The sequence below is a fragment of the Corvus moneduloides genome, chromosome 1 (genome assembly GCF_009650955.1).
Source record: "Corvus moneduloides isolate bCorMon1 chromosome 1, bCorMon1.pri, whole genome shotgun sequence".
Classification (NCBI taxonomy): Eukaryota; Metazoa; Chordata; class Aves; order Passeriformes; family Corvidae; genus Corvus; species Corvus moneduloides.
In genome coordinates, this window is record NC_045476.1 from 39,443,139 (window position 1) to 39,456,377 (window position 13,239).

Below are 13,239 nucleotides of genomic sequence, written 5' to 3' on the forward strand. Positions count from 1 at the left end.
TAAGTTACCATGATCATTATAACACATTTGGGGAAAAGAATTTGAACACATCCAAGCCCAGCAGTATATGCAACATTTGGTTGTGTCTTCTTTCTGCCAATAGTGTTTTCATACAATTAATTGTACTGGCAATTCTTTTTGTGTATGCAGTGTTTTCCATGCTGAAGAATTTTAGACATAACTTCCATTCTATCAACATTTCACTAGAGCAGCAAAACGGTATTTGCTTACATAGTATTTTTTTATGCTGAGCTTAAAAAAAGAAACAACAACAAACAAAGCAAAACATTTGCTCATTTCAAAATGAGAATTGGAAGAAATAGGTAGTTACTCTTTGCTCTAATCTAGAAGTATGACAACTGAGCTTATAAAATGTGTTGGTGGTTTTTGGATGTGTAGATTTTCTTTTTATTTTGCACTTTAGGCTACTGAAACTTCAGAAGCAGGCCTCCAGTCCAAACTGAAACAGCTGGCCCGACAAGCACTAGATAGGTGAGTACTGCTAATGTTAGTAAACATAATTGCTGTCAGGTCTAAGTGCACTCTCTGAGCTGGATTCTCAGTCTAATGTGTCTGTGTGGATTCTGTGTAGACTAAGCTCCTGTAGAGTTCACCTTGGAGCTGGTTGCCAGCTGCTTCACTGCTGAGTGTAGCAGCTCTTGTTCCAACCCTCTGGGAATCTTGGGACACGCAGAATTTGGAAAGGACTCTGTGCTTGTTAGAACAAATGCACTACTTCGGAGATATAATCCAGAGTACTGCAATTATTGGCCTCCATAAAGATGCTGAATTCAGGCTAGCATGTAGTCAAGGTGTCAGTGTCTCTTCATAAGGAAGACAGCTTGGAAACTGGGAAACTTACCTTGATGACAGCAATCTAATTACACAGTATATGTGTAGTGAAATCTCTGTCTGAAACAAATTACGTAAGTTCAATGTACCTCTTTTTAAATCAGCTCTAAGATGGTGAATCACAGGCTATGTTGGGCAAAGTTTCAGTATAAGCTGGGTTTTAGCCCTTCTCAGTCTGTGTTCAGAAAAAAATCCCAATATTTTGCATGTGTGTGACTATGCAGAAGCTTAATGCAGCAGTAACAAAATATGGCTCCTGCATACACGGTGTTCAATCAGTTGAAATGCTGGGTTGTGAGAATGCCCATGGGGTTTTACTACTATTATACCTGCTAGGCAAAATAGATCTGTAAGGTATGAGAGGAAGCAAATCAGTTTTCTCTCTGTGTTTCAGTGATCTTGTTCTGAGATTCCACATAATGAACACTTACACAAATTCTCCCATTAGCATAATTTAGAAGCAATAAAAATCTAATGAGTTCTGTCAAAAGTAGCTTGTATGATTTGGAAATGCTATATTTTAATTGATTCGAGAACAGAAAAGTAAAGAAGTACCAGCATCAGAAATTGATTTTTTTTTTTTTTTTTTTTAAGAAAATGTGGTGTTGGTCAACTTGGGCATTTGCTCAGTCCATTTAACATATGTGGGAACATGAACAAAGAAAATCAATAATTGAACTGTAATTATATTTTTATCACTGTTGTAAAGAAAATGCATTTTTTATTTGCTTTAGAGCAGAAGCACTGAAGGAATCCATGTCAAAGTCATCTCAGAAAGAAAAGTCAACTACAGCTAAACCAAATCAGCCAGTCAGAACATTCTTTCCATTGGGACCTGATTTTTCTCTAAATGATAAACCACAGACAATCAGAGCAGTACAAGCTAGTGAATCTCAAGGTCAGAGATACACTGCAGAGGAGATTGAAGTACTCAGGTAAGTTGAAGATTTTCCAAAATTAGTTCATGAAAGATCTGGCTCGGAGAAACCAAAGTGCAAAGTTGTTTTTACAATTATACAACTGCTACTTCACTTGAAATTGAGGGAGTGTAATATTTTATAAGCCTCTGCCTTCTGTTGCATGCAGTTCCTTTTACTTTGATTTTTATTATAGGTGTAATAAGCTAAATAATCCATAAAATCATTAGCCTAAATTGTGGCTTTTGAAAACTATCAAATATATAATGTTCAAGAGGTAGTTATCTTGTTTTCAGAAGCACTGTGTCTTGTTTTTAAAAATTCATTTTGTTATTACCTTCTGCAAGTTAGTCTTTGGAAGATGATTGATAGGTTTGTAACTCTTTTTTTGTTTGTCTTTCCTATGACTTGCAGGAAGACTTCAAAGATTAACGGCATTGAATATGTACCTTTCATGAGTGTTGATCTGAGGGAACGTTTTGCCTTCCCTATGCCTTTTTCGTAAGTATACTTCAATTACTGAACTTCTTTTTTTTAGTTTTGTTTCTTTTTCAAAACTTTCCCATATTTGGTATTTCTGTATTTTTTTTCCAGAGTTTAAAATTGTTTAAATAGGCTTTTAAGCATAATTTAGGCGGAGATATTTAAATACTACCACTTCCTTTTTCCACTCTGAACTTAAAATGTTGTTGTAAGCTGATCCTGCTCTGTAGTGCTTTTGCAGTTGTGTCTTCAAGCCTACAAGGACAATATTATATTTGGCTTTTTGGATTATTGGACTGGACTGGCAACTTTAGTCTGTTTTCTGATGCTGCTCCATGCTAATGAGTTAGCTCTGTTGCTTGTAAAATGCAGGTGATAGCTGTTTCCTCTGCAAAGGGCTATTCCAAGGAAGAGTGGTGTGTAGCAGCTAGACCTTCATTCATAAGCAGTAATAATAAGCCAAGATTACACAGCCGTAATAGACAAAGACATTGGGGTTGGTTGAATTTTTTTTAACATTTTTGCCTTTTCCCCCCCCTAAAAATCACAAACTTAGAAACAGTGTTCTTTGAACTTGTTTTAAAGCTTTGTAATTGTTCTATGCATGTTTTGTACCATCTATCAAATATATATGACTGGACATACCATGGAAAGCTTTTCTAAACTGCTATTGATTTATTTCTACTTTTTTTCTATCTTAAATCTAGTGATAAGTGTGGGAAGCTACCATTATCCCCCAAACAGAAAGCAATGTTTGCCAAGTGGGTGCGACCAGATGACATAACAAATAACCCTACGATGATCTATACTGTATCAAGTTTCAGCATAAAGCAGGTAAATTGTTCCTAAGGAGAAATGTATGCTGTTAGTGGTTTATCATGGGGGACTTTCTTGTTCAAAAAGGAATCCTGTCAGATGTGAGAGGGCTTTCCTTGGCTCTCATGAGATTAAATAAATAGAAAAAATGTTGCTCTGTAGGGGCCTCATGTTGAGCAAGCATACATTTTCTGCCTCTTTAATAGTAGCTTTGCTTCTTTTGGTTTAAATCGTCCCATTTGAAGGGAATTACCGACTGACTGTTTTCCTGCCCTTCACACACTGCATTCATCTCTCAGTATCTGAGTTATTAGTAAATGTCCTCACTGGTTTTGTTTTCTTTTCTTTATAGACAATAGTGTCAGATTGTTCTTTCGTGGCATCACTAGCTATCAGTGCAGCATATGAAAGAAGATACAACAAAAAATTGATCACAAGGTAAGTAGCTGTTGCTTTGTAAGATCTTTTCAGACTTAATACTGCCAAGCTTTTGCAGTATGTTCTGTGACAGCTGTACACAGTAAAAAACAGCATTTGTTTCACCTTCGTCTCCCTGGGACTCATGTGGTATCAGCACTTCTAAGCTGGAAGCCAACTTTATATTGAAACAAAGGGTTTTAAATCTAACAGCAAAAAGCTGTTAGACAAACCTTCCTAATAACAATTTTAAGTCAAAATTTGGAAGAGATTGGGAATTTATTCACCATAGACATATTCAAAGAAAAAACAATTTTCAGTCATTTATACACACTCCAATATCCAAGACTTTTTATAGATGCTCTCAAAAGCCTGCCCAATTTATCGCATCATGGTATAGGTGTTTTGTTTCTTTTTTTACTACCAGAACATCTCATCTGTCTTTGTTTAATGAATAACCCAAGTTTCATCCAGCTAGACAGGGCTTTATTAAATTCGCTGTCCTGGTTAGATAATTGATGAATTTTCTGGGGTGTACAAGCCTATGAAGTTGCTCCTTTACTGTACCTGCAGTGTATTAATCAGGTTTTCTGGAGTGTATGGGCCTTTGACTCCTTAACTTGCTCAAGATAGCTTTCTTCTTCTATGATATCTTATTCGTCTCTAGTTATATGATAACCATTAAACAACTCTATTGAATTTTGTTCTTCAACTGTTGGTTAAGTTCTCTAAGGGGTACGGGTTCATGGAGTTGCTTTCTGCAGGTGCAATGAGGTAATTTCTCAGGGTTTTCTACTGATACTCAGCCAACACAGATCTAAATCAAAACCAGCTAAAATCACAGTCAAACATTCCTTAACTAATTAAACATAGTTCATTGCAAAATTTTTTAAAAATCACAAAACTCCTGGCTAACTAAGATATAACTCACTGTCAATATACATATGTATACAGACACTGGAGTCTAACTTCAGATGTGCTTTGAGGAGTAATAAATAGTTTGGAAGGATTCTTTATTTTTTGGGGATTTTTAAAATATAAATTTTATTTATAATGCTCTGTAGTTTCATTTTCCTACTTTGTTAGCTGCTGTGCAACAGGTGATCCATTTTACAACTTGCTGTGGAATTAATGTTAGCAACACTATCTCATCTCCACTCAACTGGCATCCCATGATAAATGTACCATAGGTTTTCTGGACTTTTCTGGGAGGCTCTTGCCAGACCAGTGTGTGACTGTTCTTGGATTGTTTTGTTTTAACCTATTCTTGTGAGAAGTGAGTTTGTAGTCTTTTCAACAGCAGCGAGTTCTGCACTGCCTTCTCCTTCAAAAGTTTGACTTGTCATTCAGGCAAATACTGTATTTATATTATAGATGTGTAAGTACTGTTTGCTTAATACTAACATGAATTTGTTTGCCTTGCTTCTGTTTGAGAAACAATTAGGTTACTTACATTCTTTTTGCTACTATATTAAGTAGAAAGCTGCAGCAAGAGCAGGACCTGAAAAATAAAACCTATTTAAGCATCATTATTTTTACTAAATGTGAGTTGCTCTTCATTAAAAATTCCATATTTGTCTTCAGTGTAAATTCTGAAACAGACTGTGTTAATCCATCTTTTATTGTTGTAAGTATATAGCCAAGTAATTTATGTCATAATTTCCTCCTTTTCCTTTTTTTTTTTACTGTTAACAGTATAATCTACCCTCAGAATAAGAAAGGAGAACCAGAATATAATCCATGTGGTAAATACATGGTGAAACTTCATATCAATGGTGTTCCTAGAAAGGTAAATGTTTTTGGGGAACCTTAGTATTGTTATTGCATAAGTCATGTATTTTAAGGCTTGATCTGCTTCACTATGAAGTGCTTGCATAGCAAAAACTTTAGGCAGGTGTTTTTGGAAAGTAGTTTTTAATGGTCAAACCTTTTTGAGATTAATTTTTGGTTTTGAAGTATGCAACCATATACTACTGTCTCTACTTCTGTAGATGTTCATAAAAATAGCCTTACATCAAATTCATGTTAAAAATGCCTTATATTACTTAGCAGAATTGTGAAAACCAAACAGGAACAAAACAGTGTATGCCCTATTTATGAATTAGATGTACAGTATTCCACTCCATCTTAGAGAGAATTAAAGAATGCAGAGGGGGGTGTCAGGAAGAGTATAGATACTGAATGACTGTAGAGGAATCACTCAACTGATAACTCAAGCAAGGCCTTGCTTGACTACAGATTTTTAGTAAGAAGAGGAAATACCTGAAGATAAAACTTTGCAAACTCACAAACTACTTTATTTTCTTTTCAGTGCAATAAGTAAGAACATAAAAAATTTATTTCTTCTCATAATACGTAACTGTAGCACAGATCGTAGTGACTGATGAATGTTTATGAGAGTTCAGAAGTTCATGGTGTGGAGAAGTAGGGGGAAACTCCTCAAAGGCCCTTAATTTTTCAGATATAACCTCTGGGTCAGGAAGTCCTTGAGCTACAAAATTCCAGAGTCTGAATGTTTCAGGAAAGTATCATTTTTGTGTCTGCCTTGCTCTTAAAAATCTTCCCAAAATATCTCCTAATGGCTGCCTTTTGTTAGGATGAATGGCCATTTGCTCTCCTATGAAAAGGTCCATTCATTCCTGCACAGATAGGATTTGACCAGAGAATGTGCTGTGTTGGTAGCCTGTATTTGTAATGGACTAGTGCCCACAGGGAACTGAAACATCTATTCAGGGAAACTGTTTCAGACCACTGCAGATATGCAGTAAGAAACTGTAATGATGATGAATATATACTACCTAATTTAAAGAAGAAATGTTAATACTGTCACAGCTGCTGTTTTGAGTTGTTTTTCCTTTTCAGAGAGAAGAAGCTTAAATGTGGAACAAGAGGCTGTGAAAGTGATACAACACAATTTGTTTCCTTAAAGATAAATAAATATTTATTTCTCTGCTGGCTACCAAGCATCATCCATGTTCTGATTCCTATTTAGATGAGGAATATTGTTAGGCTTTCTTTACTTTTTATGCTTATAATTGCACTGAACTTTTCTGCAAGTGCCTTTTGTAAAGTACTACACACTGTATAAGATTGTACTGTCCCCATCAGTCAAGGCAGCCACTTACATGTCACCCAGTTAGACCAGTGCAAGTAAGAGCTGGCAACAGAATTTCTTGTTCACTTGGGCAGGCCGCTGCAGGATTGATAGAGGTGTCCATATGTGAGAATAATGGTCAGGTCTGGCTGTGTCTGAGAAGCTTTGTATTAATGAGGGTCTTGGTTTATTTTCTAATTACTTTCAAAATACTTTATTAGCTTTATGATGATTTTTCATTCATTTCACACAGGTAATCATAGATGACCAATTACCTGTTGATCATAGTGGGGAACTTCTCTGCTCGTATTCCAATAATAAAAATGAATTATGGGTGTCACTAATAGAAAAGGCTTACATGAAGGTCATGGGAGGATATGATTTTCCTGGATCAAATTCTGTAAGTATGAGATTATTTCTAAGAGGAAAAAGTTTCACATAGATAATAATGGGTAAAATAATTTCCTTCTAGTGAAATCAAAGTGAACAGCTTGGGGAGACAGGTATTTAGTTTGACATTTTCTTAAATTTTTTTCTGTTTCTTTCTTTCACAGATATTCTTAGCTGTACTTAATTAAATTATGCCATCGAAATAGAATGAGCAAAACATCTTGATGGTCAGAGTTAATCTTAGTTCTCAGACTTCAGTATTGATGCTTGTGGAGGGGAGGTGTTTATATAGAGTCTAGATGGAAGTGTTGGGTGAAATCATACATTCTCTTTGCCCATATCAATACTGCTGTTTTTGGTTTCTAACCCTTTCAATAAATAGGGCAGTTCTCCCTCATTAGGTAATGGAGTCAGCTAGGAAAGGAACAGTCTAGTCATTTAGAAGGTCTATATAGAGGGAACAAGTACTTTGATCTGTGCAAGTTTGTTTATCAGATTGTTCCACTCATCTCCGTAAATACGCATTGGGTTTCTATAATGTGGTTACTGAAGAAATAGTCATCATACTGCAGCTAAACTGACGTGCACGTTATTCTTTAAAGAAGGACACTTTGCTGAAATGAGTAGCCCCCATAATTTCTTACTTAGGAAGCCTTTCTGACTTTAACTTAAAACTATTAAACTTGTCAAAATTTTTTTTTTTATTTCATAGTGCTAATTGGTGTCTTGACAATCACATTCTTGGTGGGTATACTTGGTAATCATCACCTCTCAAATTATTATGGAGACAAATGTGGCTTTGTGTAAGGGGTAAATGTAGCACACATTTTTATGTGTGTCAGTGTCAAGCTGCTTTGTTTTGAAGGACGGAAGCTGGTGAGAATAACTGTGTCTTATTCCCATTGTCATCCTCTAACTTGCTTTCTGGAAAACCAGCTTGACTGGTGACATTTAATCTCCACCCTTCCTGTTCCCTCCACTTTCCACTGTATTCCAGCTTCGTTCTGTAATCAGGGTTACTTACAATCAGGCTGTCTTGTACTTGTAATTCCTCAAGTTCCCACCCAGCAGTGCTGGTTATTGACACTTCAAGCATTTACAGTCTCTGCTTTTGCTTTGAGGAGTACAAAGCACAAGAATAGGAAATAAGCAATATTTCATGGAGTGGGGAGATTAAAGCATCTTTTTATGGAAATACATGTCAGTGTCAGCTTTACCAAAAAGAAAAAAAGCCCAAACCCTGAGCTTTAGAAATAAAACATAAATTATTTAAAATGCATATATAGTAGCATGGTTCCAAATAGTGCTTCTGACGTATGCTTTAAAAGTCTGTAAATCTGTGAAATAAATAGAACACATCACACAGCTGAGCATGACTGATGATCCTGATATGCTTCCATTGCTCTGGAATTCCAGTTTATTTCATCAGTTCATTATCCAGCTTTTTTTTTTTTTTTTTAAGCTACTTGGAAATCTTGTCCTTATCTAATCAAAGGAGTTTTTGTTTGTTAGTCTTAATCTTGACCCTTTTATGCATAGAGCTGTATTGTAATTTATGTGTGCTTGATTCCTTTCAAGGAGTTTTAAGTTGTGTACAGACATCGTATGTTTATATATGGATCATCTGTTCTGATTTCTTTTGAATACTTGCATTTCAGAATATTGATCTCCATGCACTGACTGGTTGGATACCTGAAAGAATTGCTATGCACTCTGACAATCAAGCCTTCAATAAAGATAGCACTTTCAGAATGCTTTATCAGAGGTAAACACTTGTTCTTTCCTAAGTAATTAAAATGCTTGCTGTGTAGTAGCTGTGTTACCACTCTAAAAGCAGTACAGTCACCACAGATACTTTGACAGCATTTTGGTACTGCTACAAATTGTGCTTTATAAAACCTCCATGTGCTTTCTGGAAGAAGAAAAATTGACATATTGATGGCTTCAATAGAACAGAAGACTAAAATACTGGGGAATTTTGTGTGAGGAAATTCCTTATGTATAAATTAAAAAAAATAATAACCCTTTCCTTGATAAAGAAAATAGAATACAGAGTCAGAGGAGAGCAGTTTGGAACCAATATACCAGTTAAGTGTTTAAAAAGAAGAAGGATATGTGTTCTGTGTTTCCACACAGTTCCCCAGAACTATATTATATCTGCTGTCCTTAGCAAGCAGACATAATTCAGTATTTCTAATCATATCACAAGATTATGCCCCATCAGTAAATCTCCTGGAGGAGCACCAAAAGTCTATCAAAACTGCAATACTGGTCTTCAGACCTACCATAACAGCTGGATTTGATGGCCTTAAAGGTTCAAAATAAATGATTCTGTTATTTTGCTTATGATGAAAGATATAGCTGTGATTTATAAATGCCAGGTATACCAAGTACTTTGATTTCTTCCAAAATGGTTTTGTGCAGCCAGTGTCTTACATATTTCAATGCAGTAAAAGGGGATTATTCTGTTGACTGAAACATCTGCATCCATGCTAAAAGAGCATGACCCTTTCTACAGTGTTTTTTCAGTTGGTTAGGAGCTCTCAGAGCTGTCAACAATTTTTCAGATATTCTGGTGTTGTAATTCGAAGATGTGACTGAAGTTCAGATGGGATCTAGCCATTGCAGCATCACTGTTGTTCACCTGTGCTAGACTGAAAATGTGTTGATCCATAGTCCAGTGATCCTGTAATCTGTCTAGGGACACTGGGTATGTACTTGGATTTTTAGCGTGGGCTGGAAACATGTTAGTGTGTTTTCACAACAGCAATTGTTGCAAAATTAACAACTGCTATTCAGAACACTAAACTTGAGTATAAACATCTGCAAAAGTATAGAAGCATGAACTTCTCATTCTTCAGAATCCTGGGGGTGTGACAGACTTGATAATTTGCTATATACAGTCATTGACTAAGTGTTGATGAAACCACATTTGTGCTCAGCTGAAGATCTGTCAAGAGAATTTTAAAAGCGACACAGGCTGAGCTTCAGGTTGATAAATGCTGAATGTTGTTTATGAAGTTATATTAAAATAGTAATTTTTCATTTAAAGCATGTACTTAATTTGGAAAGAAAAATAATTCCACTTTCTCAAGTTTTTTTCAGGAGTGATTTCTGCTGGCAAAAAACCCCTGTATCCCAGTTTTTGTAAAGCAGGATCATGTTAATGGACAGTGTACAAACATGCAACTTGCAAGATTTTAATTAAGCTATTTTTTTACCTCTTTTTGAACAGATTTCACAAGGGAGATGTCCTTATCACAACAGCAACAGGGGTGATGTCTGAAGAGGAAGGAGAAAAATGGGGTTTAGTTCCAACCCATGCATATGCAGTCTTGGATATAAGAGAATATAAGGTATCAAGTGAAACTGAAGGTGTTTTGAAACTCCTGTTTGAAACCTATGTGTGTTTCTAGGTTTACCCCAGATGGGTAGCTACTGATTTTTTTGCTCTAATGGCTAATATAGTTTATTTTGTCTTGGACCCAACTGGGAAATTTCAGAAAACTTAAATGATTCTGTGTTTTCTTGATCCATATAAAAACCACCTTCAATATGTAAAAATTACATTGACAAGATGAATTGACAGTTTTACTTTGTGGTTTTCTAGGGACTTCGGTTTCTTCAGCTAAAAAATCCCTGGAGCCACTTACGTTGGAAGGGACGATACAGTGAAAATGACACAAGAAACTGGACCCCAGATTTACAGAAATATTTGAACTTTGATCCCAGAACAGCTCAGAAAATAGACAATGGTAATAAGGTTTAAGAAGTCACTATCTTTTTGAGTTGTATAGATCTTTGTGGTGTATCCCTGCAGGAAGGTGGAAAGGAATGCTTAAGCACAAGGAGAGTAAAACAAATACTAGAAACTAAATAGTCCAAAAATGTAGGAAGTACTTGTGTATTTAAATGTGTCATTTCAGGTTTGTCTGGGGTTATAAGTAATCTGGACTATTAAATATATCTCAAATTCATTGACAAGAAAGTACCTCCTTGGTTAAGTATGCTGTCTCAGTATGTGGGAGTTCAGTGCAAAGAGAATGTTCTGATAACAAGCTGTGTAATGCTGCTTTTTAATACGTGAATGGACTTCTTGTGGTTTTTTTTTCCTCTCCAGCATTTTCAAATACGTATCAACATGCTTACTGTAATCAGTATTTAAATCAGTCTTTCTGCTGCAGCAGCTGCATTTTACTTTCAGAAAGACATTTCTGCTTCTTACTGTCCTAGTTGCTGTCTGCAGATCTCTGAGACAGCCCTTTTGTTCAGTGACACTGTTTTTACAACACTATGCCTCCAAGTCCATTAGATTATAGCATTTATTGATAAGCCTTGTGCAAATGCCTGATGAAAACTTTTGATTCAAACATAAAAATAGCAGCCCTGGATTTGTGACAGTTATGAGAGAGTAGCTTGTTATTTATTTACTGCTTCACTTTGTAAGTAATTTGTAGCATCTAGTTGTTAAAATTTTATATAAAATTGCATTACTAATTTTAATGGAGTTTTTCCTTCTAATTGGATTTACACTTTGGTTTTCTTGTTTTTGTGTAGTTGTTATGACTGCTTTTTAGTGCTGCAAGATCTGCAACTGCCTATGTCAGAGACACAATTTATAAGGCTGCTACCATTTTAAAAGTTAATTCCACTAGGCATCTGTTGGCTTGCAGGCACTGTTGTTGGCTGGAGTTGCAATTAAGGGAGCTATGGAAAATTAGAATAAATGCATGAGAATGTTGTAAAGATGAAGCAAATTTAGGGTGCAAAAGCAAGTAACATAGGTGTTGGATGAAGTATCTTAGAAATACATTCAAAGACACACGTTGATTGAATACTCGATTGTGCTGGATGACTACTGAAGTAGGTTGTTGAATTGCAGGAACCTGTTTGACTGTGTGATTTATTTTTTTGTTTTTAGAAACCTAGGAAAGGGGAAATCAGGTCAGAATCACCTAATGATGTCTCTTTCAAAATAGCAGATTTTCTTGTATCCTCTGCTTATTGCTTGAGAATGACAAGCATTCTGACAGCTTATCAGAAAGTCTCTGATAATAAGCAGAGACTAATTTGTTTTTTCTTGCTTTAACTTGGTTTGGGGGACAAGTTTAAATTTAGCAATTTAGGCAGTGCAGACATTACTACTACATTTTGCAAAAAAATAAGCTGTATCATTTGCCCACAAAGAGACTTCTGAGAAACAAGTGAAATCAAGGTATCTGGTAAGAAAACAATAACAGCATTTCCTTTTCAGGCATTTTCTGGATTTCCTGGGATGACCTGTGCCAGTACTATGACGTTATTTATTTGAGTTGGAACCCAAGTCTTTTTAAAGAATCTACATGTATTCACAGGTTGGTCCAAAAGATAAAATTTTTATTTCAAAATCTCAGTAAATGTTCTGATGTGAGGTTTCCTTCCTTCCATTCTTCCAAGTTACAGCTAGGGGCCTGAATTCCAACCCTGTTCTCTTGAGCCTGACTACACTTTCCCAGACCAGGCTTTGTTTTTGACTGCTTCTGTAACATCAGTGGAGCTCAGTAACCCTTGTGATGCTGCTGTGGAACTGAAGTTGTGTAACCAGATTCTGATCTCAGTCCCACATCTCCCTGTCAGAATAAAAATCAGATTTTTGTGCAGTCCATCTCTAAGCAGTGACCAGGCAGTGCTTAAGTGACCTAGTTATTATTTGAAATTCATCTTTCTGGCCAGTTGCAAGTGAGCTGTGCAGCATGTGTTTTCTTTACAGGGTGTGTTCACTGACATCAGGGTAGTTTAGCCAGTTCTGGGTTTTAGCAATTGTAGTTATCATAAGTAATCTTCCTTGCCTGCTGATTTGTTTTCTGAATATGATACCTGTCTCTTACCAAATATCCATTACATTCAGGTTTTTTGTCTCACAGTTTGAGGATAAGTGCGTGTGTCTCTGTCTCAGTTTTGGAAAGCAAGGGTTTCTATACTTTTTCACTCCACTAGACTGCACTTTGCCACTGCTTCCACACTGTCTCTGCGTGTGTTAGCTCTGCACAAGCTCCTTCATTCACAGTGTGACTGCTGAGCTTTTCTGTAAAGACTCCTTCCATCTTTGTGCTCCAATTATTTCTAAAATACACTGTAGCAAGATGAGATAATGAGTATGTCAGAGCTCACCTACTGGTCTGTCTGTCCTTACATTATCAGTGATTGTCATCCCTCTGTGTAGGGAAAAGCCTTAGCACAGCGGCCGTTACATTAAATGCAGAGTAACAACAGTGATAATTTGAAACTTTG

General features: G+C 36.1%; 1 protein-coding gene across 3 annotated transcripts in view; it reads left to right on the forward strand.

The window, feature by feature from the left end:
- The window catches only part of CAPN7 (calpain 7), a 33,203-nt gene that overhangs the window by 7,872 nt on the left and 12,092 nt on the right, over positions 1 to 13,239 (forward strand). For all 3 annotated transcript variants that reach the window (XM_032106922.1, XM_032106903.1, XM_032106913.1), the window contains 11 exons: positions 425 to 492; positions 1,587 to 1,787; positions 2,184 to 2,270; positions 2,960 to 3,086; positions 3,421 to 3,506; positions 5,181 to 5,274; positions 6,833 to 6,979; positions 8,628 to 8,734; positions 10,205 to 10,325; positions 10,580 to 10,724; positions 12,224 to 12,323. In XM_032106922.1, coding sequence (XP_031962813.1) covers positions 425 to 492; positions 1,587 to 1,787; positions 2,184 to 2,270; positions 2,960 to 3,086; positions 3,421 to 3,506; positions 5,181 to 5,274; positions 6,833 to 6,979; positions 8,628 to 8,734; positions 10,205 to 10,325; positions 10,580 to 10,724; positions 12,224 to 12,323 — 1,283 coding nt within the window. The remainder of the gene's footprint in view (positions 1 to 424; positions 493 to 1,586; positions 1,788 to 2,183; positions 2,271 to 2,959; positions 3,087 to 3,420; positions 3,507 to 5,180; positions 5,275 to 6,832; positions 6,980 to 8,627; positions 8,735 to 10,204; positions 10,326 to 10,579; positions 10,725 to 12,223; positions 12,324 to 13,239) is intronic.